This window comes from Ictalurus furcatus, chromosome 1, assembly GCF_023375685.1.
Source record: "Ictalurus furcatus strain D&B chromosome 1, Billie_1.0, whole genome shotgun sequence".
In the NCBI taxonomy this organism is placed as follows: Eukaryota; Metazoa; Chordata; class Actinopteri; order Siluriformes; family Ictaluridae; genus Ictalurus; species Ictalurus furcatus.
In genome coordinates this window covers 4,994,901-5,022,818 of record NC_071255.1, presented here as the reverse complement: position 1 = coordinate 5,022,818, position 27,918 = coordinate 4,994,901, and the positions used below count along the sequence as shown (strand labels likewise).

The following is a 27,918-nucleotide window of genomic DNA, read 5'->3' as shown; positions in this document are numbered from 1 at the left end:
CGCCAAGGCTGTTCCGGAGAGTAATTCCATAAAATGGGTCAACTTACGGACCTCAGGCATCTCTGGGTGACTCTCGAAGAACAGCGCACATTGTAACATGAAGCCCTTGCATCGCTCCGGCTCCCCAGCGTATCTCTCTGGTGTGGGTAGAGGCGGGTCGTGCGCCGGCGGCGCAGGAGTGTGAACAGCCGGCGCTGGAATGTGCGCAGCTGGTGTCAGCTGAACATGCGCTGGGGTGGTCGGCGGTGGTGACGCGAGAGCCGGGGGCGTGGCGTGGGTGGATGCGGAAGCGCTCAGTCGCGAGACTTCGGCACGCAACGCGGATATCTCATCCCGGCACACCGCTAGCGCGCGGTCTTGTTCCAGGATGACACGTTCCCAATCCGTGGTGCCCGCTGCCTCCATAGTATGGCGAAGTAATCTGTTACGAAGCGTAGACGGAGACAAGCGCTGGCGAGCGGAGGAATGACAAGAGGAAGAATCCAGAGCGAGAATCGAGTCGGGCCAGGACAGGTAAGCTGTGTGTCAGGGACGTAGGCAAAAGCGTAGTGAGAGACGAGCGTGAAGTCGAGCACTAGGGAAAACACTTCTAATGAGAATGAGGCTTAGTAAACAAACAGAGACGAGGCTGCTGAGCGGTTACTTCGCAAGCGGCTCATGCTAGGGAGGCCCTTATATAACCTTAGGTGTTTGCAGGTGTTCGTAATTAGAACTCCGGCGAACTCGAGCGCGGGTATGACTGGGAAGTGTAGTCCTCCTACTCCACGTCCCTGGGCGGCACTACACTTTGTGAGCTGCCGCGCCGAGTTCGCCGTCTCGTAACAAAAATGAGCATGAGCATACATCAAAATCAACACAAAAATGGTTTACTGACCACAAAATCAAGGTCCTGCCATGGCCATCCCAGTCCCCTGACTTGAAAACCATAGAAAATCTGTGTGGTGAACTGAAGAGGAGAGTCCACCAGCATGGACCTTGAAATTTGAAGGATCTGGAGAGATTCTGTATGGAGGAATGGTCTCAGATCCCTTGCCATGTACAGTGGGGGAAATAAGTATTGAACGTGTTAACAATTTTTCAGTAAATATATTTCCTATGATGCTATTCACATGAAATGTTCACCAGACATCAGTACTAACTCAAGAAATCCATAAATATAAAGAATTCACAACATTAAAATCCATAAATAAAGTTATGTGTAATAAAGTGGAATGACACAGGAAAAAAATATTGAACACGCTAAGAAAAGCAGTTCTTCAAGGCAAGGTAAGGCAAGGAACCAGCTGAAATCTGTAAGTAGTTAGAAAGTAATTATACCCCCTATCTGTGCAAATTAATATCAGCTGGGTTTGTAAATTGATGGTCTATAAAAAGGCTTTTCATTACCAAGGTGTCACACAAGAAACATCTCATGATGGGTAAAAGCAAAGAGCTCTCCCAAGACCTTCACAACCTTATTGTTGCGAAACATATTGATGGAATCCGATACAGACATATTTCAAAACTTCTGAATCCTCCTGTAAGCACCATTGGGGTCGTTATCTGCAAGTGGAAGTAACATCACTCCGTCATCAACCGGCCACGCACAGGAGCTCCTTGCAAGATTTCTGACCAGGGAGTCAGAAGAATAGTCAGAAGAGCAGCCCAAGAGCCAAGGACCACTCAGAAAGAGCTCCAGAAACACTTGGAGGCAGCAGGTGCCATCGTCACAGAGAAAACAATAGGCAATGCACTCCACTGCTCACGCTCACCCCGCAAGACTCCATTACTAAAGTAAAGGCATGTCGAAGCTCATTTAAAGTTTGCTACAACTCATTTGAACAAGCCTATGAAATACTGGGAGAGTGTAGTCTGGTCAGACAAGAACAAAATCAAACTTTTTGGCTGTCATACTACACACCATGTTTGGAGAAGAAATGGCACTGCACATCTCTCTAAGAACACTACACCAACAGTGAAGTTTGGAGGTGGAAGCATCATGGCGTGGGCTGTTTTTCATCACATGGTAGTGGCAGACTTCATATAATTGAAGGATCAATGAATGGAGCCATTTACCAGGAGATTCTTGAGAAGAATCTGCTGCATCCTCCAGGATGACGATGAGACGTGGGTGGAGCTTCCAGCAGGACAACGATCCAAAGCAAACTCAATTGGTTTCAGAGAAAAAAAAATCAAGGCGTTAGAATGGCCCAGTCAATCACCTGACTCGAATCCAATTGAACAAGAGTTAAAGACAACATGTTTAGAAGAACGGGCCAAAATCACACCTGAATACTGCGACCCATTAATTTCTTCATACAGGAAGCGTCTTGAAGCTGTCATTACAAACAAAGACTTCTCCACTAAGTATTAAATTCATTTCAGTTAGCATGTTCAATACCTTTCCTGTTTCATTCCTCTTTATTACACTTAAATTTATTTATGGACTTTAATGTTTGGATTTCTTTATATGTGTGGGTTTCTTGAGTTAATACCAAAGTCTGGTGAAAATTTCATGTGAATAACCTTACTGGAAATATATTTACTGAAAAAATGTTGATGCGTTCAATACTTATTTCCCCCACTGTATTCTCCAACCTCATGAGCATTATAGGAGAAGACTCAGCTATAATCTAAAGGGAGTTAGCACAAAGCATTGACTAAAAGAGTGCCAATAATTGCGGCACAGCCTTCTTTGCTCATATTTACCAAGGGTGCCAATATTAGTGGAGGGCACTGTAAGTTCAATTTAATTGACTTTAATCTTCCCTTTCTTAAAAGGTTGCACATAGTATTTGGGATTTAAACCAATGACAGGACGAGGGGTAGAAACAGGACCAAAACATAAATGGATACAAATACCAGCACATGGTACATACTCATCACCATGGGTACCATGGTAACAGTAGCTCTACTTCATTACGCCATCACTGATAGACTGTTTTCATGAACACATTCCTGCAGTGGCCCCATCTTGTCCACAATCCTTGATCAGTGTTCACACCTGTTTCTAGTTAAATGTCTCAGATGTCTTGCAATTTGTGACAAGTGGAATTCTTATACTTCTGCCTTTACCTTAATGGTTACATTAATTCTACTTCCTTGTTTCATAGTTTAATTAATTGTGTTCTTAGTCCTTGCTTTGAAAAACGAAGGAATAAATGTTTTTGGTTTCGAAAAAGGGATGTTGACGTGACACTTGTAATTGGTGCCTCATGCTGTTCCTCATTACTTTTTTTTTCCATACAAAGTCTTTATTTTTATTTATTGTGAAGGCAGCGTTGCCATGAGGGGGTTGAATAATTTTGGAACTGGCGAAGTCATTATAAGTTGCATTTTCAGTTGAATTTGGGGAAACCATATGAAGCATTCGTCGTGTTGAACTATTTCAATTGCTTTTGTTTCATGTGTTCATTGCAAACAGCTTAAAAGACCGTAAATTGTGACAATAAACGTGATTTGCAATGGGGGTTGAATAACTTTGATTGCAACTGTAAATAGTTTAAAAGTCATTGAGTGCATCGTCAACAGATAACACAATTATAATGATGTATGAATACAGGCTTCATAGAAGGTGCATACCGGATAATTATACCTAAATCATCTCCCAAAAGCCTTGTGGGTAATATGGGAGTACGCACAATCACGTAGCAAAACAAAGAGCTGTTTGAACAGCTGCATCCTACAGTTCAACTATGCAACATAAAAATGTCTAAAATTTGTGTTATTCGACTGAAAAACATATGTGAATTAAATTGGCAAAAAATTATGAACCACCAAACAAACAAAAGAACAAAATAAATAAATAAATGAAAAATTTGCCTAGGCCTATATTCAGGCTTCTGTAAACAATCAAAACATGCATGTATAAATAAAAAACACTCGTCAAGTTTTATTTAGTAAAACCTGAAGCCTGATCCATGACTATAATCAGGCTATAAACTTGACATCATTTTATCATTACATGTAATTGTCATGATAGCTACCATAATGTCTGATGCCATAACAGATTACTGTCACATGCTAATGTTTAATAATTGGCATATTTTCTTCGTGGAAAAAAAAAAATGGACGTTTATTTCACATCCACAGAAAATTTCTAATTACCTTAAAGGCGAGTCATATATCAGGACACCTTTAATGCAAATCTAGTCAAATATAATTCTAAACCAATGGGAGAGTTGAGGATTAAACCACAAATCACTAATAAATGGCCGTGTTTTTTGAAAGAAAATCACATTTTTTCCCCAATTAAAAGAACATTAGATTGATCAGAAATACAGCCAAAACATTGTTAATGTTGTAAATGACTATTACAGCTGGATTTTTAATGGAATATGTATTCATACAAAGGCCCATTTTCAGCAACCATCACACTTGTGTTCCAATGGCACATTGTGTTAGCTAATCTTAGGTTATCATATTAAAAGTCTAAGTCATCGTGTGTTAACACAAGTGCACCCTTGTGGACTTCTTGTAGGCTACTTAAGTATGTGGAGCATCAGCATTTTTGGGATCGCTTCTAATCTCAAAATGGCCAGAAAGGAAACAGCTTACTTCCGAAACTCATCGGTCTGTTTTTGTTTTGAGAAAAGAAGGCTATTCTGTGCAAGAAATTGAAGATATCCAACAAAAGTGTGCACCATTCCCTATACAGAACATCACAAACTGGCTCGAACTAGGATAGAAAAAGAAGTGGGAGCCAAACTGTGAATGATAAATGATCAATACATCAGAGTCTCTAGTTTGAGAACTAGATGCCTCACAGGCCCTCAGCTAGCATCTTTATTAAATACTACCAGCAAAACACCAGTCTCATCTTCAACAGTGAAGAGGTGATTCCAGGATGCTGGTCTTCTAGGCAGACTGGCCGATAGATGGAAAAGGTTAAAGTGAGCAAAGGAAAACAGACATGACTGGGTGTCATAGACAGGCAAATCTAAGTTTAAGGTGTTTGTATCATAGACAAGAACATTTGTAAGGTGCAAAACAAATACACCTCTAGAGGAGTGCTTGACACCATCTGTCTAGACCAAAGAAGCTTATCAGTCCAATTCGCAACGCCATGCCACGGTGCTTGATTGGAACCAATTTCATCCTACAACAGGACAATGACCCAAGGCACTGCTCCAAAATTCAATTCAAAACCTATTCATGGAAGAAGCATTCAGCTGGAATTCTGTCTGTAATGGATTGGCCAGCACAATCACGCAACGCGAAACCAGCTGTTGTGGGAGCAGCTTGACCGAATGGTACGCATAAAAGTGTCCATCCAGCCAATCCAACTTGAGGAAGCATGGAGGGAAATTACCTCAGCTAGAAGTTCCGCAGACTGTAACTGCTGCAGATGACGGATTCTTTGAACTAAATTGTCATTTCAAGCAGAAAACATTATTTCCGACCTTGTCAATGTCTTGGCTGTATATTCTATTCATTTCACAACTTCTGTAATGAATAACAGTAGGAGGTTAAATGGAAAAATGTGACATTTGTTTCATAGTGATCGAGTGCTTATTCACATTTCTTAACATGTAATAATATGTAATCAAATATAATATCAGGTGACCTTTCTTACTTAATTACACTGAAGGCTCAGAACACTCAGTCCGTTAAAAAAAAATTCTAGCAAGTTCTGTAATCAAAATAATTGAATCCATGCTGCACCGTTATGTGGTGTTTAATGTTCTGTTTTTTTTTTCAATTCATAACCAGATACGATGACATGCCGAGAACCCTGATATCGGCTTGTAAGTTCTTCAATCCTTCCTTAACATTAATCATAAACGGCCTTCAGTTGTGTGTGCAGAGGCTGTAATTAAATTTAAATGTGTGGTAAATTGCTTTAATGCAAAGCCATCACACTCTAGGATCCTTGATTCGGAACCAAACTCATCAGGAAGATTAATTAATCTCGAATTCATGACGGAGGTCAATATACTTTAGAAGCTTAATTAAAAAGGAAAGCAAACAGAATTCCTAAGCGATGTCATTGTAATGAGGTAAAAATAGAGCCGAGGCGGCGGTGCAGTCCCTGAACGTCTGTCTCGTGCCCTCCAAGTCGATGATTAACTTTGCTGAAGCGTACCAAACACAGAGAGATACTTCCTTCCCATCAGACATGTTTGTTTGCTGAGGACGTTAATGTGCACTTTACAAAGTCGCACAGCGAATATTAAACCCAATTGACTACAGCTTTGTTTCTCAACGCTGTATAAGTGGGGCAATATTAAACATCACCATCTGCTACAGAGATATAGCATACACAGTTTGAATGAGTTTCTCATAAGTGTCTATGCAAATGTGTTAAAACTTGAAGTAAAAGGTAAATACAATACCTAAGGTACAACATAGTACCTTATAACGAAGTGTGGGTGTTATGAGTTAGGATAGACTCGTGATACTTGTACCCTTTTACTGTAACACTTTTTGCACTACCACATGGAAACTGTAGATGGAGAACATCTACTATTTTTTTTCTTTCCTTACCCAATTTCACCAAAGAAAATAGACCATATTGTGTTTATATGGAAGAATAATTCACAAAAACGTAATTATACCACAGTGCTGTTGAATTCTTACAGTATTTCGGATTATTCAGAAGGTGTTCTTTTAAAACAGCAAGTCTAACAGTAGTTCCGGCTGTTATTCAAATCAGAGGTTAACATTAATGCATTAATTTCTATAATAACAGCTTGTTCACTGGGACTTGTATGGCGACCAAGCGACATAATCCAGGGCTAATAATAAACATTTTAAAAAAGGTGTTTAAAAGAATCGTTGATCGGTTGCTGTTTTCTGCTAGGTGCTATTTATTTGACTTTTTTTTTTTTTTTTTACAGAATCAAATTCAATGTGGTAACCGTAACTGTTAACAGTAGCTTTAGTCTATATCATACTAAACCATTATGGATTATTTTCCTATAACAGAATGACCCCAAGTGTTTTAATCTTTACTTAAGCAACATAAATAAAGTACCTCTTCCAGAAATCCAGCTCTCAGTCAATCTTAGTCGGTTGTAGACTTACGGTATTTATGGTCCGAAGAGCTAAGTTAGCTGTTCATACAGGCTGCATTTGAGATATCGTGGTTTAAAATACAGTTTATCAACATCGATGGTGACTCAATCGCAATTCTTCATCTGCATTAGTTTTCTAGACAGTGTACCAATCCACCACTGCCTGATAATAATGGGAGAGGAATAAAATAAGCAAAACATATACAGTGAGGGAAAAAAATATTTGATCCCCTGCTGATTTTGTACGTTTGCCCACTGACAAAGAAATGATCATTCTATAATTTTAATGGTAGATTTATTTGAACAGTGAGAGACAGAATAACAACAAGAAAATCCAGAAAAACGCATGTCAAAAATGTTATAAATTGATTTGCATTTTAATGAGGGAAATAAGTATTTGACCCCTCTGCAAAACATGACTTAGTACTTGGTGGCCAAACCCTTGTTGGCAATCACAGAGGTCAGACGTTTCTTGTAGTTGGCCACCAGGTTTGCACACATCTCAGGAGGGATTCTGGCCCACTCCTCTTTGCAGATCTTCTCCAAGTCATTAAGGTTTCGAGGCTGACGTTTGGCAACTCGAACCTTCAGCTCCCTCCACAGATTTTCTATGGGATTAAGGTCCGGAGACTGGCTAGGCCACTCCAGGACCTTAATGTGCTTCTTCTTGAGCCACTCCTTTGTTGCCTTGGCCGTGTGTTTTGGGTCATAGTCATGCTGGAATACCATCCACGACCCATTTTCAATGCCCTGGCCGAGGGAAGGAGGTTCTCACCCAAGATTTGACGGTACATGGCCCCGTCCATCGTCCCTTTGATGCGGTGAAGTTGTCCTGTCCCCTTAGCAGAAAAACACCCCCAAAGCATAATGTTTCCACCTCCATGTTTGATGGTGGGGATGGTGTTCTTGGGGTCATAGGCAGCATTCCTCCTCCTCCAAACACGGCGAGTTGAGTTGATGCCAAAGAGCTCCATTTTGGTCTCATCTGACCACAACACTTTCACCCAGTTGTCCTCTGAATCATTCAGATGTTCATTGGCAAACTTCAGACGGGCATGTATATGTGCTTTCTTGAGCAGGGGGACCTTGCGGGCGCTGCAGGATTTTAGTCCTTCACGGCGTAGTGTGTTACCAATTGTTTTCTTGGGGACTATGGTCCCAGCTGCCTTGAGATCATTGACAAGATCCTCCCGTGTAGTTCTGGGCTGGTTCCTCACTGTTCTCATGATCATTGCAACTCCACGAGGTGAGATCTTGCATGGAGCCCCAGGCCGAGGGAGATTGACAGTTCTTTTGTTTCTTCCATTTGCGAATAATCGCATCAACTGTTGTCACCTTCTCACCAAGCTGCTTGGCAATGGTCTTGTAGCCCATTCCAGACTTGTGTGGGTCTACAATCTTGTCCCTGACATCCTTGGAGAGCTCTTTGGTCTTGGCCATGGTGGAGAGTTTGGAATCTGATTGATTGATTGCTTCTGTGGACAGGTGTCTTTTATACAGGTAACGAGCTGAGATTAGGAGCACTTCCTTTAAGAGTGTGCTCCTAATCTCAGCTCGTTACCTGTATAAAAGACACCTGGGAGCCAGAAATCTTTCTGATTGAGAGGGGGTCAAATACTTATTTCCCTCATTAAAATGCAAATCAATTTATAACATTTTTGACATGCGTTTTTCTGGATTTTCTTCTTGTTATTCTGTCTCTCACTGTTCAAATAAATCTACCATTAAAATTATAGACTGATCATTTCTTTGTCAGTGGGCAAACGTACAAAATCAGCAGGGGATCAAATACTTTTTTCCCTCACTGTAACACATTGCTTCATTAAAAAAAAAAAAAAAAAAAAAAGAAGTAGAGCATTAAAAGCAAGTTTCACAGTTTATTCCAGCTGGTTCAGTTTAAATTTGAATATTCAGCATGTTTCATTTCGGCTTGTTAATATTAATGTGATTTAGTGCAATTTAGATAAAGATGCAGTGATTACGATCCATTTAAATGCAAAATTTTCCAGTTCCTTGTGCTGTTTTAAATTCCACATAAATTCCCTATCAAAATTCCTCATTCATCCTTTGAATTGCTTGTTATTTATATCATTAGATGAGCCATAGAGTGGGGAAACAGTCCGTCAATGTTAAGTTTTGTTTCTACGTTTATATTATATGAAAAAACGAAGCTGTGAGGAACAACTGCCAAACGATATTTGTTACAGCCATTCTCATTTTACAAGCCAAGTTCCACCACTTTACGGTGCATGTGAAGACTTTAGGTGTCCACCGTATATCTTAGAACAGTATCTTCTCGAATTTGAACACCTAAAGGGCTACACCGAACAGCTACAAGCTAGCTGCTGATTATATCCAGGATGGACATGGTCTGTTAAGGAAGAACAGAGCTCTGGTGCACCTGACGGACAGAAGGCTGAAATCACAGCAGCTGAGCTAAATCTCGAACTGTAATTGATGTGTGTTAAGTGGTTAGTGGTTAAGACACATCATGAGGCGTATTTATATCTATACCAGACATCATCAACTCCAGTTTTCATGACCCACCTCATAAAGTTCAGCCTAGTGTGATCATAAATTCTTTGAGTTCTTTTAAAAAAAAGGGTTCCTCAAGAGTTCTTTGGGTGCCTGAGGGTTTCCTTGTATTCATACACACTTCTCTATGTGTGTGTTCTTTAGTTTGTCCCTTTGATTATGTATTTGTGCTTCTACTTATCTTTGAGTGGAATAACAGAGGATGACCGAGCCTCTCGTTGTTTGTTTGTTTATCCACGACCACTTTATGGACTGCTACTTGTGACATTCCTGTGGATCAAAATTCAAAATTCTACACATAATTAAACTTTTTTAAACCAATTTTTTTGTGCTTTAATTTTTATGCATAAAAAACACACACTATGGAAATATGTCACACAATTGAAGGAAAGATGAGGCTTCATTTAGATTTTACAAGGCAACATATCTCAATAGAAGGAAACAAATAAAAATTATTTGACTGGGGAAAAAAAACAACAACCTCTGACCGTCTCATACTCACTTCTCAGGAGAGTCGTTTGACCTATTTATAACTTTTTGTTGTTGTTGTAGCAAAATAGTTAAGATTCGACCTCAGTTGAATGCAATGCAATGTGGGAGCACTTAACTAATCTAAAAGTCAAAATAAATCACGAGATAAGTCATAAAACAATTTGAGCAAGTGTAGTTCAACATGAGCACCGTATTTTAATTATGTTAATGCGTTATAATGATTCATACCATGACACTGTGCAATTCTCAGATCTGATTGTTCAGATAGTGTTGACTCATTTTCTATAATAACAGTAGCTTGGCTGCAATTCAAATGATCGGGTTTATATATTAAAGGTGCTTGTTCTGATACGTCATGGTTATCATTCAGAGGGACTTCTAATAAACAGATTAAAAAGTCTGATTTTTATTTAACCAAGAAAAACCCCATCGATGTGGTGAAGTTTTCAGTATGGACACGTTTATTTAGCGTTTATGGAAGGAGTCTATAGTGCCGGTGCTTTGTTACTGTCAGTAAGTTTTCTAAGCATGGCTTCTCATATGTTTGTGAACCAAAAAGAGGAGTGTGACGAGAGAATGACTTTTTATAGCTGACAATAGGAACTTGTCTTGTGGATGTTCCACGACATTAAATGTGACTGTAAATGGATAAAAAGTATGATGTTTATTAATACGTTAAAATTTTTGGCAAATCACTGTGATATAAGTATAAGAGGAATGAAACTAACTAACTAGCTAACTAACTAACTAATTAAATGTCTCTCAAAAACAAGCCCTTTGTCAACGCAAAACCGATGCCAAATTATTTAGCAATCAAATAAGCCATCTGTAATGAGCAGCTGGACATTAGTGTTACCCTAATATAACAGTCCGTTATCATATCGATTGACTGGGCAACCCTTCTAATGAAAATGAAGCTATAATGTTGAAAAGAGGTAATAGACAAGAGAGATAATAGCCCAGATATAGCAGTAAAATGTAGGGCATGCCTTCAGGGCAATAAGAAGGTGTCCATTAAGAGTTTTGCTCAGTTCATCTAAAGAATTCTATTTGAATTGATCAATGATAGATTGGCATATGTCCATATGTCAGAGATGAAGGGAGGCCAAAGGCAGGGCATCTATTTTAAGCTATGGGTATATTTTCATATCAATCCATCCAGTTCAGCCCCCCATTGGTTTATAAAAATGTGTTCAGTCTTCATTGTTTATCCTCTACACCAGGGGTATTGAAATAATATTTGTAAAGGTCCAGTAGCATAAAATTTCTTGCTTACAAAGCTCTGGGTAAGCGACTAACTGCTGATTTCATTACAGTGTCTGCAGGAGGTTAGTCAACGATCAATTTCACTGTTTCTTGACTACTTGAATTGTCTTTGCGTAGGCCATGTTGCTGATTGTAAAAGGATTTTATAAGATTGTCCACAGTTTGTAGGGATTCCCTACCAGAAACGCTTCCAAATAGAAGTTCTATAAAAAAAAAGAATCCTTGAGGATTGTATGGGAAAAGTCCCAATTGTTAAACCTAGTCAAGAATTTTAGGTTAGAAGAAAGTTTTCTCCAAGTTGCCAGTCTATGAAATTTTTCTCCCCATAGAAAATAACAATATTGTAAATAAAAATCAAGTAATATTAATACAAATGCTCATTTTTAGGGATGATTTCTTTATAATGTTAATTCATAATATTAGCTTTGTATATTGTATGAGCAACCTTATAATAACATGGTGACATGCTGTTATAGGAAAATATTCCACATTAAGGTGGTGAAATGTAACCCAACATAAATTGGAGTTACAGTTACCACCCCAAAGTGGAGTCTCTTTTTTCCTTCCTAAAACAGAAGTGTTTTATTTCTCTTGTACCGCAGCAAACTGCCACCACCAAATTTGTTTTATTTAATCAAACGTTTTGTCCATTTAGAGTCACACTGAATGCTGTGGAACATCTGCGAGACAATTAAGCTCCTGTTATCAGAAATAATTCACATTGGATTTTCTAGATGACTTGTCAACACCCCAATGTTTTGGCTAATGTGATCTGGCCTCTTCGTGTCCACAGCTATTTTTAGACGATATTTAAATTTAGTTCCTTTTGTCCTGGCATCCAGGCCAGCATGTTAATCCTTTACAACCTACCTGTGACAATTTCATGGAGCCGTATCAAGGCTTGGGTTGCTGAAGGCGAATATATGACTGTACAAAAGGTCGAGGCTGGTGTGAGAATGAATGGGGAAAAGATTTCTGATGTTATCTGCTTGGCTGGATTTGTTGCGGTCCTGCTGTGCACCCAATCAAAGTCCATTGTCATTGACCAGGCATGACACAATTGCAATTCCTGATTGTCTGTATTCCTATTAACGTTGTAGCTGCCAGTGAGAGTGATTCAAAGCTGTGAGACTGGAAGAAGATGAGAGTGACATTCTTGAGTAATGTAAATGGATAAATACTGTATTTTGTCTTTGCCTTTGTTTAATTATTGATAAACCTATTCATCTTGTGCAGTTGGAATATTAGAAAATTGCTGTACGAGAGTCTTCAAAACAGAGTGTATTTCCACCTCACGCCCAGTGTTCCTGGTAAAGTCTCCAGAACCAGGATAATGAATGAATGAATAAATGAATGAATGAAAGTAACATAACCTCTGTATGACTTATGCAGCAATGCAGTGGTGTACTCTGTAGTTAAAAGAAAAGGTTTGTACTGTACACCTTCACAGTTTTACAGATGTTTCTTCCTTATCAAAAATAATATACATAAATAGTGAAACAATGCATGTCAGAATATAATTAGAAATGCTTCCTAGAGCCTACAGGTATAACACAATGCCAATTATCTGCTAATGAGAAGTGAATTTAGATGATTCATTCATGCTCAGTTATTTGCCTAACACGGGCACATAATCATCCATTTTGAAGCAATACAAGTTTTTATGATTAAAGTCTAATTCATAGTGAATGAACCATTTACAAGCGTCTAAATTGGGCTTTTCTGAAAAATGAACAAATCCTCAGTCTATACCCAATATGTGTTCCTTAAAATAAAGTGGTATGAATGAAAATGAAAATGATAACAAAGTAACTCATCTTTCTTTCACTTATGCTCTTAATAATGTCCCACTTGCTTTTCTAACTTTCTCCAATCTTATGAAAAGTGTAACACCTGTGCCCCGTTCATGCAAAACTTGTAATACAAAATACTGCCTTGTGTCTTGTTCACCCACTTTTGTTTTTTAACATCCTGGAATTGTATTTTTTGTAGATAAATTGTAAAATCGAGGATTTTTTTTTCCACACAAAAATTATGGGGGTGTAAACTTTTGGATGTCTATCTGCAGCTACGCTACCCTATGTGCAGCAAACTGCATTGCACTGTGTTCTGGCATGTTTCTATCACAGCCAGCATTAACTTTTTCAACAGTGTTCACATATTGAGGGTTCCCATCAACAACTACCATATGCAAATTCAACTCCTGAACTTTTATATCATTAATTTGTGTGTATATATACCACGTGAAAAAACAAGTACATCCCATGGAAATTGTTGGCTTTTTTGACATATCTGGACAAGAAAACATTTGATCATCTTTGAAACACTGCCTATTAATAAAGTTGATATACTTGGGGGAAAAAAAACCCCACAAGGAATATTAGCTTTTTCAATCATTTATTCAACAGAAATATCAATAGATGTGAGATTCTTCTTCTTCTGTGGAAATAGTAAGTACACCCTTGGCCTCAGAAGCGACAGTAGTATTTCCCACTTTAGCAGAAATAACTTCTTGTAGGTGTTTTGCATAACTGTCCACCAGGCTTGCTGGAATTTATGACCACTCGTGCATGCAATATTCTTTCAGGTGCAAGATGTTTGAGGGTTTTCTTGCATGTTCTGCACATTTCAAATCCCCCCACAACATTTAAATGATATTCAAATCTGGGCTTTGACTAGGCCATTCCGTAACCCTCCATTTCTTCTTTTTGAGCCATACCTTGGTGGATTTGCTCGTGTGCTTAGGATCATTATCCTGTTGAAAGGTCCACTTTTGGTTCAACTTCAACTTTTAGACTTTTAGCTTCACATTATCTTCAAGCACTCTTTGATGTGATGCAGAATTAATAATGGTATCAATGAATGCAAACTGTCCAGTCCCTGAGGCAGCGAAGTAACCCCAAACAATAGCGTTTATACAACTGTGCTTCTATGAGGTGCTTCTCCTGAAAAGCTGGTCTACGCCAAACGTGTCTGCTGTTACTGTGACCAAACAACTCTATCTTTGATTCGTCTGTCCAGAGCAAATTATTCCAAAAGGCCTGGTCTTTGCCTATATGCTCAATGACAAACTGTAGTCTTGCAAAGACTTTTTCCTGGCAAATTTGCAAGTCAAATTTGTGCAATCTCTTTCTGATTGTAGACGCATGCACTTTGACACCAACAGTTGCAAGACTTACTAGCAGAACCTGTGATGAAATTTTGTGGTCCTTGGAGACTTCTTTTTGCATTAGACTGTCTGCTCTTGGACGGCCAGTCCTGGACAAATTGGCACATCTGCACTATTTATAGATGATTTTCCTTACAGTGGAATGATGTATTTATAAATAATTTGGAGATCTTTTTAAATCTATTGCCAGACTCATAGGCATCCACAACCTTTTTTCTGAAGGTCTTACAGATCTCTTTAGATCACGGCATGATGACACCATCATCATCAACAGGGAAACCTGGAGCCTATCGCAGGGAGCATCGGGCACAAGGCGGAGCACACCCTGGACAGGGTGCGAATCCATCGCAGGGCACAATCACACACGCATTCACACACCCATTCATTGACTACGGACACTTTGGACATGCCATACCATGCCAAGCCTACCATGCTTATTATGAAGTCTTGCATTAAGTTTTAAGTATTTGATTTAAGCCGGCTATAATGCCAAATAAAGTGTATTAATTAAATGTTGTAAAGGGATTAAGAAATCCCTTTGGTGTTTAAAATGAATTGGATTATTTAACACTGACCTTGTAACAAACTAATTGAAATCTTTGCAAAAGTTCTTTAAAATCAGTTTATGGTGAACAAGTCAATGCATAACGGTATAGAAGAGTAATGTTTTCTGTGTAAAAAATAATTAAAAACCTCTATCTGGGTCATAATCACGATTAGGCTGAACAACCCAGAAATAATGGTAAAAATTAGGATAAGGCTATAAATAATCTGTAGCTGGGTCATAATGAACCAGTTTTTAGGTAGTTAACCTAAATTAGTTAGATCCAAAGAACTAATTCACCGCTTTAGTCTAGCTACAAAATGTCTGACAAAAATTAGCTATGTTGTAGCTGTTTGAATACAGTCTAAATATTATTATAATAAATAATTACTATACGTTATGTTTAATGTTTATTTATATCGTAGAGTTTTGCACAAACATTTATTTATTTATTTATTTATTTATTTATTTATTTATTTTAATTGTAGCTATGCAAGCAGATACAAAATAAGGAGAAGCCATCAAATGGCAGTTACAGTTTATACCCACTTAAATGTTGGTTACCTAAATTTGAACTCATTTCTTCTATTCCCCAGTTTTGTACTTTTACATGTTATGGAATAGAATTATGAAGTGTGTAAAAAGCCGATACGGATATACATCACTGTGGAGTATTGAATGTGTGCAATCTGGCCATATTTAGTTACATAGATAAACTGGGTTGTCACTTTATTTAGTAACTCAGTGTAAGGCTAAAAATACTCCGAGCAGAATTTAGCGCTGTCACACTGACACTTTTGCATCAGATCCAGACTTTATTGCGAACCTGGAAATCGAGATGAAAGGTCAGACTGATGCAGCTGAGACCCTGAGAAGCGAATGTGAAATGATTAGCCTGGATCAAGGTGTAATCGTAGCGAATCTGTGGCTGATTCTATCTTTAAACCACGGCTTGTGTGGAGAAGATCTTCAGCTCTTACATGTGGCTTTTCTCTCTTGTTGCAAATCTCTCTGCCGTCTTGTGACTTTCTTAAGATGGGGAAGAGATGAGGGGACAAAATTGACATGACAGTTGGGGGAAAAAACCCATGAGAAAGAGAGGGTTTAATCAATGCCTTCAGGGCATTAAAAGCCTCTCTCAGAGGCTTTCAAAGCCTCACAATTCCCTCATTTTAAGACATTAAATTAGCTCTCAGTGACTGCATTATGCATTAGCGGTGCTATAGTAAGCCCATTCTGTCCCCTAAACCCCCCCCTCTCTCTCTCTTCCATCACACTCCCTCTACCCCCTCCCTCTTTTCCTTCCTTCCCTCTCTTGGGTCCCTCCCTCTTTTTTTTCCCTTTCATATACACACACACTCCGTCTACTCTCTCCTCACTTCTCTCCTCGTCCAAACATGTTGCCTGAGCAATGCTGCGCACCAGAGTGGAAAGCTTCCTGCCGGTGTCCGAGGCGCGTGCCAACACTGCCACCCGGCCACCCGCTTTGAGTCTGAAGGAGCTCGGCAAGGAACAGGAGAAGGACAAGAAAGTGAAGCAGTCACCCGAGGAGCAGAGGCAGGGCACCGGATCTATGTGGACAGGAGCCATGCGTGGGAGGAGATACCTGCTGGAGCGGGGCATGCGGGATGGTGCGAACAGCAACAAAGAGGGCGCCAGGAGGCATAGATCGCCTGACTGGCTCTACGAGTCTTACTGTCGCATGAGCCAGCAGCACCCGCTCATCGTTTTCCTGCTACTGATTGTGATGGGAGCCTGCTTGGCACTGCTGGCTGTGTTCTTTGGCTCTGGGTTGGTGAGTGCCAAAGGATCAGGGGGGTTGAATTGCAAGAGTTATGCTTCTACCATCCACCATATTTCACTCTTTTGTTTTCTTAGAGTATGTCTGATTGACTAAAGGAGTTTGAGTGCCCCAGGTGAAAATGTTGTTGAGAGACAACCGGATGGGGGATCATTAGTCCCTCTCTTTTTCTCTATCTTAGAGCCTTATTATTTGGGGAAGGGGTGGTACTGAAATCCTGTGGTGGTATAAGAGAGAAGCGCACTGTTGGTTCACCAAGATTCTAGAGTAGGAAGGATATTTGAGCTCCTGTCATGCCTGGATAGCTGATAAACAGGCAGACCGGTGGCACTGGTTCACTGGGGACAGTCCGAGGCAGATGAAGGACCCCCATACAGTATTTAGCCTTCTATTGTTTCTCTTTCTCTGTCTTTCGCTGAGTTAAGCACAGATTCACCAAAGCTGACAATGCTAATCTTTTGTGATGTTTTGGACAGAGGCCAGCACAGGACTGTTTGAATGCCTGTGTTTATTTTATAAAGCACTTCCAGCTTACTATTAAAATGTCTCATCCCGATGATTCAGGCTGAGAGCCATAAAGCGCAGGCAAGAATAGAGAACAAGTGTATCTATGGAAATCAGGCTCAGTCATGGCTAATTAAATGAACTGAGCAAAAGTTATTAACCTGCCGCTGATAAGGTGATTGTAAAACCAAAACGCTGCTGAGGTTTTTAAGCATGTGTTTTTGTTTTTGTTTTTTTTTTGTTGTTTTTTTTCAATATGTGGCAGTGAAATGTATTTATTCAAATCAGGTGGTCTTTTCAGCATGTTGCCTACATCAAACGGGATGTAGTTCAGTTAATTTTGCCCAAAATAAAGTTTAAATCGTTTTTCCCAGGTTTCTTTGTAGTGAGATGTTTTTTAGCTTATACATTATACCCATGTATATAATTTACTGGTTAAAAATGTTCAAAGGTCCAACAGGTCTAGAAAGAAGTCTACATAAACATAGACAAGAACAGACCAGATGCTGTTTGTGTGTTGAGAAGCTCGGACGAGCACATGCTGGACTACGTCGTAGTGCTTCAGGCGATGTCCTCCGGAATAGAGGAGCATTCATTTGAGCGGGAAGCAAGAGCAAACTGCGAGCCGAAGCAAAATATTGACACATGGCTAAATCGCTGCCTTTCTCGTCTGACTGCCTGACCTATATATCTCTGTGCTGAAGTCAAGCAATGAAATGGAAAATGAGGGTCCCTCCGTTTATTGGCGTTTTTTGGCGGTGGCACACACCACTTTGATTGATATGGGGGTGGGGTGGGGTGTGTGGGGTCAGATTGCAAAATACAAGTCATTTCTTAATATGCGTCTCCTGTGAAATGCACCTGAAATCTATCAAATTGTAAGCCAAACCGTCTTGCTGTGTACTCTTAATTCCTAATGCAGTTTTAATTGTTGTCATCTGTCTTACCTGCCACTGTATATCCCGTACATCTTCGTACATCTCTATTATTGTCGTTACTGACTTTATTTTATTGCTTTATTGCTTTTTATAGGAAGTGTAAATTAAGTATAAAAGAAGCAAGGCTCAGAAAGAGACCTGAGCAAAAAAAAACCCCAATGTTTTAATTATACTGTTCATGCCTTTAACACCAGCATAAGGTTCCTAATGTGATTATAGGTTAGGAAATAATGAAAATGATTGAATTCTGTTTCTTTATGTGCACTAAATGTGAAATTGCCCGTGATTTCCAAGAGGTCGTTTTTATTTCAAGTCCAAAAAAATTCTATTTAAAAAACGCATAGATGTGCTAAATTCCAGTTTAAATTTCAAATGTGGGTTAGCTAACTAAGCTGTTTTTTTTACTCTCATATAAAAACCCCCAAACAAACAGGTGTGCTATCAGTCTAATGCAAACTTTAACATAATGAGATTTTCTTAAGTCAATGTTTATAATAAGTTTCATTTGCCTTGTTGATTTATCCATAAACTGAAGCCATGCAGTGTTATATATTAACTAAAATCACACCAGATATAATGTTGATCCAAAAACATCTGGGAATTTATAGATGGGAGATATATATATATATATATATACATATACATATACATACATATATATATATATATATATATATATATATATATATATATATATATATATATATATTATGTAGTGGGCTACACAGAATGGAAAAAAGCAAACATTAAACAGTGACAGAGATTTCGAACGAATGTTTCGGATTATGTTTCTTTGGGTTGCATTTTTTTTGTTTGTAGTAAAATACAATTCATCAACAGTTATTGATTTTGTACCGTGAACCGGTACTGGAACCTTGATAAGAAGTGTTAATACAATAGGACAGTGACAAAGGGTGGTGCATATCTGTACATAGCAGAAGGGAAAAGAAGATAAGAGAACAGATAAATGAATCCTAGCCAGTCCCCAGTGGAGAGGAAAGTGTGTGTGTGTGTGTATGTGTGTGTGAGTGTGTGTCCATCCGTATCTGAATGTGTGTGTGGGAGAGAGACTCATAGATGATCTCAGTAGGAACAGGGAGGGAGAAGGAGGAGATTGCAGAATGAGCGTCGGTGTTCGAAGGTGTTACTTAAGCAGCGAGTCGGTAATTAGGTATTGCATTTGCTGTTTTTGTCCTTTTATATAAACTCCATCAGAAAGGTAGTCTACTGCATAATAGGGAACATTTTCTAGTTTCCCAACTAATGCCTGGTCCACAGTAGCAGATTTTGGTCCTTGAATAAAACACCACACAGTCTGAGAAAAAGCTCACAAACTGATCAATGATCCCGATTTTCGGAACCTGGTATCTTGCACAATTTCAAAACATGGGGGATGACAGTTCAGCTTGGTGGGTTAAACAGAGTTTCACGTGTGACATCAAGACAGTTGGCGGAGGTTTCGCCCCCCCAACACACACACACACACACACACACATTATAGGAGTCAAATATTGAACATTTTAAATAATTACAGTTTGAAATCGGGGCAGGCTTGAGGTGAATTCCGGCCTCGTATCCAGTATTTCCTGAGATCCGAAGCAACCGTGACCCTGACCAGGATAATGTGGTTAATGAACATGAATGAATGAATTGGATAGACCAAGACTGGACTGTGAGTAGGTCACAGGGGTTAAAATTGGATTCTTCACGTGCCACATCACAGGCTAATCTGGGAAGACCAGCCTAAAATCAGGGAAGACCACCCTAAAGTCTGGGAAAAGCAGCCTAAAATCTGGAAAGAACAAGTTAAAATCTGGGAAGAACAGGCTAAAATCTTGGAAGAGCAGCCTAAAATCTGGGACACATTTTGAGATTTATGGCCTGACTGTCAGTCCAATTGTTGTCTAGTCTGGGTAAGGCCTAATGACATTTGTCCCAATGGCATTTGGCACAAATTGCCTGGTTATGTGATAGACATTATAGACAGCATGGCTTTGCCAAATACACATTGAAACACACACACACACACACACAAACACACACACACACACACACACACACACACACACACACAAAAAAAATCTGTGAAGGCCAGCCTAAAGTCAGGACACCTTTTCCAATGGCCTGATTGTTGTTTATTGTGCCCCAGGAATAAGGATAATAGTCCTCTAGGAAATTGCTGCAACTTGGCTGTATATGGAATGCATGTGATGGACGTTATGGTTTTGCCTAAAACACACAGGAATACACAAAGTGCGATTAATCATTTCTTGCTGGAAGTAGGCAGGAGTATTACACAAATGCCGTCTCTAGGACCGTTTTTAGCCCACATGTTAACTGGCCATTTTAACTAGGGTCCCTGTCTTATCAGTTCCACTATTGCCCCTGCATTGATACGCTAGTGGGTGGCCAGTACCAAAGTGAATAGGAGTCATCATCTATGATATCACAATTAAGGGGAAAATTAAGTTGTCAGATGTGTAGGTTAGTATTGTTCGTCATGGAGAACAATCATGGGCTCACACACTACTGAAATTATTTGAGAAGATACAAAGGCTAATCTATTAACACGTTGAATATGTACGAATTCCGCATGAGACCAAGGCTTTGAGGATATATGTTTAATTTGGTTCCAAAAGTCAGACTTAGTGCATTAATATCTATCAATCTACCTATCTATCTATCTATCTAATTAGAATGTATTTTTTTATTTATTCATTTACATTTATTTATTTACGTGAATTTTTTTCTGGAAGATGTGTCAGAGTTTGTGTAACATTTAATGGGTTTTTGTTGTTGCCTGAAATGGTGTACTTACACGAGTAATGTGTGAGTTGGTGATTTGAGGGGCTTTCCACCAGGCACTCAGAGTGGTAGCAATGATAACTCACGGGAAATGATTGCGGCGTTTAATGGAAGCACTGAGGCCTGGCTGGTCAGAGATCCTAATTTCCTTTCGGTGCAATTCTTCGAGTTAGTCGGGTGAATCTGGCGAGATACACAAGTTGAAGAAAAACTTCCATTCAAAAGCTTCAAGCCTTCCATTATTCTTTTATCTTTTCTTTTATTAATTCTTGTCCAATTTTAAAAAGACTATTAGTTGTGGACTTATGGACACTTCAGGTAATAAGAACTAAATTTGTTGTTGTTGTTGCTGTTCGTAAGTCTCTGTTGATTTTCTTGAACTTCTCATCGATGTCTCACATTTTTCAGCAGGCCTCTTTGCAGTTTGCAGTCCTCTTACATATTGATCATCTCTAAAAACCCAAGGTTTATCCGTTATGCATTTTTTTTTTTTCACTAGTACTGACTCTCTCCTTCTCTCCGGGGGATGTTTGTGTTACGGCAGAGAGAGGTAGAGGTGGTGTGTGTGAAATGGCAAGGAGAGCTGTGCCATGGTGTCATCTCCTATCACGTCGAACACATTTCGCCACAGCTCCAGGGTAAGAGACGTGGTCACACTGTTGACGGCGTGGCTGAGCGGCTTATCGCGCTGCATGTATTAGAGACACTGAATTAATTCCTTTCCGTAAATGAACGTCAGCTGGTGGTTATCAAGCTGTCTTTCACCATTGCCCCAGTGTTGCCCTGATGTGAAACGAAGTCGTCTTCTTGGCTAATGGAAATGCTTTTCGCCTTCAAAGCCGACAGAATCAGCAAGCTAATGTTCCAATCGATACTGTCGTTTTTAGCCTTTGTAGAATTCACTTAAACATCCCACCTGGGATGAAACACTATCCAAAGGGTTCAATGCATTAAAAGAGTTACAGTTCCATCGCGACCTAAGGACTGACTTTGTACACTGGAATATATTATTATTATTATTATTATTATTATTATTATTATTATTATTATTAATTTTTTTAAAAAATCTATGTTACAGAATATCCTAACTGATGTTGAAATATGATAGACCCCAGATATCATGACAGAATTCACATTGAGATATTCACCTTGAGATAAAGCTCACAAATTGATCAATGACACTGGATATACAGCCTGAGAAATGACAGCAACCATAAAAACTGCCAAATAAATATTTACCAGTAAATCAAATCAATTTGATAGATCAGTCTTTAGTGATTATTGACTGACCAATAAATTCAAGTAATTTTATAGCATAATGAAATGTATCAAGTGATCTATCATTATTATTATTATTATTATTAAGATGTCTCTCTTAGGAATATTCAATGAAGAGTTCTTGGCTTTCAGCTTGAAGTTATTGCATATAACAGTGCAAAAGCTCTGGCATGTCAAAGTCTGTGTAAACCAAGTTAATTGTTGTGAAAGCTTGGGGCCAGTTATTACAGAGCTTGTGACCTCAAAGGCTCTCTGACCCACATGGATGTTTTTACTCACAACAGAAGCCATGCAAGGCTCCCCTCTCTCACTGTATTGGCACGACTTCTTTTGTTACTTAAGACGTGACTTCTGTCTGGCATTTTGGCTGAAAATGAGTTACTCCTTGTTTATGAATGCACTAAACATGTTATGACTGAATTCATGACTCACCTTCATGTACAGCATTACCAAATAATCCATGTCAAGCCATCTGTTAATAAGAAATAAGTCTATGGATGTTAAGATTTGCCTTACTTTTGTGTATTTATTCCTTGGGACCCTTTCAGATTGGTAACCATTCTGCCATAGAACCCTTCTCAATTTCCTAAGAGTAACGGGGTAATTATGTGCTCTTGAATGCATTTCTATAACAGTGCATTACAAATAATGCTATAAAGTGCAGTGCATTTTCTTAAACAACTATAACAATGTGTTTTGTGTCTTATAAATTCCTTATAACATGTCACGGATGTATTCATAGGTGATTATAGTGTACTTCTCTTCATGAGCAAGCACTAACATATAGAAAAAAGTACTGTAGTACTGTATATTAAAAATAACCTAGTGTACTGAGGCATCATCAGGATTCTGAGCTGCAATATACACCAGTCACAAGCCCCAAATTGTCCCAAAATCTCTTTCCGTGACATTTAAATGGTCTCGCTGGATTAAATCCAAGTGACTGACATTGCGTTGTAATCTTTGCCAGTCATCCACGGGGCTTCATTACTTACTTTACTTACTCGCTTGCTTATTTATTTATAATTATCCAAGCCCACTTGCTCAACTAATGCGTTTTCAGGCTGGCATTGAAAAAAGGATTTACGTAGAGTGACGCTAATATGCACCCAATGGTGGCATCTATGTAAAGGTTGCCATGGTAATCGCATGTCTTGCTGTATCTATAACACGATACTAATATGTTTGCAGATCCATAGTGGGTTATAACTGAGGGTCAAAGTCTGTATCTTTTAAGGTTTTTCTCCAATATAGCTACCAAAATAGTATTGTAATCTCCTCTCCAAATGCAATCTTAAATTCTTGATTTCAAAAAAAAAAAAAAAGTATTCTCGTCCTATTAGTATACCATCACTGTCTAAAACCAGCTTAGATGAATAATTTAATGTGGACAATAAATAAACAGACCTGAATACTTTTTATACCCGTGCTTCTTCATCTACAACTAAAACAATAGTTGGTGTACTTCTCTTCAGGTACATTTACAAATGCTAATACTAATACTTGTGTACTTCAACTAGTGTATCAAAAAGGAAGTTAGTATACATCTCGTCAACTATGTCTCGAAATATACATTAATATGAATATATTTGAATGAATGTGCAGAGAACAGTGTGTGATTGTTGGGATCTCTTCTGAAACCGAAGAGGAGGCGTATTTAAGATGACATTTCTATATTCTGTATTTATCCGAAGGCCACACAAATGTTTGCATTCAAATCTCTATCATGTTGCACAAAAACCAGGATTGGTAGTTGGCTTCAAGCCAAGTTTTTTGTAGACTATATATATATTTTCAAATATATTTTACAGCAAGGTCCAGAAATCTTCCTCCATTGCCCAGAGCTATTTTAATAGGATCGCTTTTGGATAGTTTGTCACTTTTAATAGCACAGCTAAGAAAAATTAAGCTGCCAGCAGTGGCTTGGATTCTCGTGGGTTGCACCATGAGGAGTATTTATGCACTTTCCAATCCCGCTACAGTCTCACCATCTTACCCTCTAGCTTCCAGCAGAGGATACAGGGCCTTGGATGCATTTCGGACTGACTAACAGAGCTTATTGATTCCATTTAGTTGAAAATGTTTCGTTATTTATACATATCGACAGAGCTATCTACCCAGTGGCTAGATGCGTTATAATAAAGATGTATTGTCCAGATGCCTGTTGGTTGTAATAATGTACACTATCCCAAGAGACGCTTTCATCGACATGTTAGGTGTTTAATATACAGACTACCGAGATATAATTTCATTATCAAGTCTTTCAGACTAATTTGTACAGCAGTTTGCTTAACCATCTGGAATATGAAGTATAGTTATAACTGAAACTAATAAAGGAAGCTAATAAAGGACGGCATTTTACACACAGTGCCCTCCAGAATTATTGGCCTCCTTTATAAAAATGAGCACAGATTATCGTATGAAAAAAAACAAACAACAACATCACACATTTATTCATATTTCCCAACTAGTCTCACTTAAAATGTATATATGCCAAGCTTAGTGTATTTTAAATAAATAGAAGGGTATTAAACAGTACTATTCCTTGTCTCTTCAAGCATACACCAGTTGTACCTTTAGTATGTTTCTTTTACCTAGAATGGAATACCTTTAAAGCTGTACTCTAAAAGGTAATTATTTATATAATTATAAACCTTTTATTTATTTATTTATTTATTTATTTATTATTTATTTATTATTATATTTTTTTAAAGGTACACTATATCCAGTTGAAAGTTTCCCTGGGGTATAAACATTATGTTGCACACATGCAAAAATCCCTTTCTAATTTATTACCAAGGGCATAAAGAAAATCCACAAACACACACAAACAAAAACCCAGTGTCATATCACAGCAAACCAGTAACGACATTTTCCATCCTGCACAACATACAAACATGGCCGCCTTGGACTGCAATTCCCAGAACACTCACATCTTAATCACGTACACCTGCATTCAATTCACAGCACTCACAACCATGCTATATAAGAGACGTTTTGAACACTATGGCTTTGCGAAGTATTACGCTCAGTTGCTTAGCCTTTGTTGTATATCCAAGCCTTGTCTCATGTTTGCTTTTCTGGTTATAGACTTTGTTAAGCCTGATGACCTTGATTCTCTGCTGTGCCTTGTTTAGCCTATCTGCCTGATCGTTTGACTCTAGCCTGCCTTGGACTTTGTTTTCTGCCTGATCCTTTGTACTCATTATTGTTTTATTAAACTGCCATACCTGCGCTTGCTTCTGTCCTGCGCCTACATTACGTGACACCCAAATTATCACGGATTGTCAGGTAATGGATATAAATTAGCATTAAGCACTAGAAGGGCTATAACAAAACATTTACCGTATCGGAAAACATGCCAGGAATTGGAACCAAGAGCACACCATATTCCCACACAGTAGGGAGGATAGGGAAGGATTCTTGTTAAATGGCACTTTTATAACGACAAGGTGTTTGGAAGCATTACAAAGAACGAAGTTCTTGCTGAGAGCATCTCACAAAAGGTAGAACCTGAACTTAACCCCGCATCATTAGATGTACAATTGGCACCATGTCTTGTGGGTAAATCATCATGCACACCATGAACATGTTTGGTGAAAAATACAAGAAAAAGCACTAACTGTAAACACTGTTACTGGTGGCTCAGGTACTTTCCGTAGATTTTACTAGGGTATTTTAGCCTAAATCCTGATTGCATTTGCCATGGGTGTCGGACTTAGAGCTTTCGAATCAAGCATACTTGAAACGAATCGATGCAGAATTGGAAACACACAATTTTGCAGTGTCTCCAACCTTCTTACAGGATGCTTTTATTCTCTCAGGGTGCCATTAATTCTGAAAACAGTGCTTAAGGAAAAACATACCAATTATCTGTATGTTTAAGTGTTATACTCTTTAAATATAATAACTGCTCATTTACACGAAGGGTGCTAATATTACCAGAGGGCACTTGGTGTTCTATTTTCCTTTATTCAAAAGATGCCTCAAACGCTCGGTTCTGATTTCTTTCTATCTTTTTTTTTTTTCCTTGGCAGGATATTGAGGCTCACGTCGCCTTTGTGATTACCGTCCCCACGGCGCTGGCCATCTTCCTCAGCATCTTCGTCCTCGTCTGCATTGAGTCAGTCTTTAAGAAGCTCCTGGGCCTCTTCGCCCTGGTGATCTGGGCCTGCCTGGTCACCATGGGCTACCTCTTCATGTTTTTCGGTGGCATCATTTGTCCCTGGGATCAGGTAAGGCAAGAAGTGGCCTCGTGTTTTCATTCATGCAGTGAGAAATCCTTGTGAGAGGAAATAAATGGGGAAAAAAAATCATGAGGAAGCAGACAGGGGGGAACAAAAGCACCTCGGGGAGTCGCCAGGGTGAATAAGAAGGTTTATTAAAATATAGTGCTGGGTGGAAATTAAGTGGAAATATGCAGCGTAGAGTGAAATTAACCAACACAGATGAGTTCTCAGAGTGTGGCATTCATCTATAAGGTCATGAGAGGTGTATGGTTTTTAGCCCAATTATATTTGCTCTAAATCCTCTTCTTTTTTTTTAATCCATGTGAGTATGTGCTAAGTTTAATATGTAAGGAATAAAGTGCTGAATGACCCATCGTACTTATTATCTATTTATAGGGTTATGGAATATCTGCGAAGCAAGTTACTTCCTGTTATCACTTATGTTATAGCAGCAATACACATTTGTTTGCTCTTTTTTCCTCTCTCAAAGTTAATAAGACAAAAAAACCAAGAAGCGCAAAGCTTAGATTAGGTCACGATGAATGAGCTGATACTGTTAGAAATTAAACATATTAGAACGAGCCAGCACTACTGTCAGAGCTGCTGTTCTGACCTTCCGATCAATTGGATTTAAGAATTCAACACGCTTCCTTATATGGACATACAAGCGCTCAGATAGCTAATACAGTGTTGCAGTTTAAGTAACGAATGTGAGCTCTCATATGGAATTCTGTCGTGTATGGATCGTGTTTTTACACACACGCACACACAAATTAATCAATTTAACAATTTCTTTTGCTTTTTATGCCTCTGAGCATGCGTGGAACCTTAATGAGATGCACAGTGACTGTGGGTCGTGTTTTTATTTTTTTTATTTTTTAGAAATCCAATTATTGACTGACTCATGGAGAATTCCTATGATCAGATTACTGAAAGTGCATGTAAATGTGCTTTCAGGGAATTCAAACGCAGAATTGATCTAATGTATTTTTGGGACGATAAGCGATTTTGGAAGAAAAAAAACAGATTGGGACAAAATTACAGGCAAATGAATCTCTTTGTTTGGGAGGAACTGCGCCATATTGTTTTTAAACTATATCACGAGGTGGTGTGTAAACAGAAGTTTAATTTGACATTTGCCAACAGAATGCCTCTGGTCGTCCAACTGAACGCTGTCTGTGATGATTTCAACGTTAAACTTTTTTTACACCACAGCGTTGTTGGATTCTTAATTCCGGCTGCTCAGAAGGTGTTGATTAGTTTTCTTATATAATCGCAGGTCTACGTTAACGCAATCGTTCTTATTATAACTGTAGCAACAGCTCATTCGACGGGATATGAACGATAGACACGGCGCATAAG

At 38.8% G+C, this 27,918-nt stretch overlaps 1 protein-coding gene across 2 annotated transcripts in view; it reads left to right on the top strand.

Annotated features, from left to right (window-relative positions):
- The first annotated feature begins 382 nt into the window (after positions 1-382).
- adcy2a (adenylate cyclase 2a) overlaps positions 383-27,918 on the top strand; it is a 221,428-nt gene continuing 193,892 nt past the window's right edge. Inside the window, exons 1-2 of one of the 2 annotated variants that reach the window (XM_053621189.1) lie at positions 383-513; positions 26,365-26,562. In XM_053621189.1, the coding sequence (XP_053477164.1) occupies positions 466-513; positions 26,365-26,562 (246 nt within the window). In that variant the 5' untranslated portion in view covers positions 383-465. Of the gene's footprint in view, positions 514-16,361; positions 16,797-26,364; positions 26,563-27,918 lie in introns of those variants that run through there. The other variant, XM_053621180.1, reaches the window with a different exon arrangement.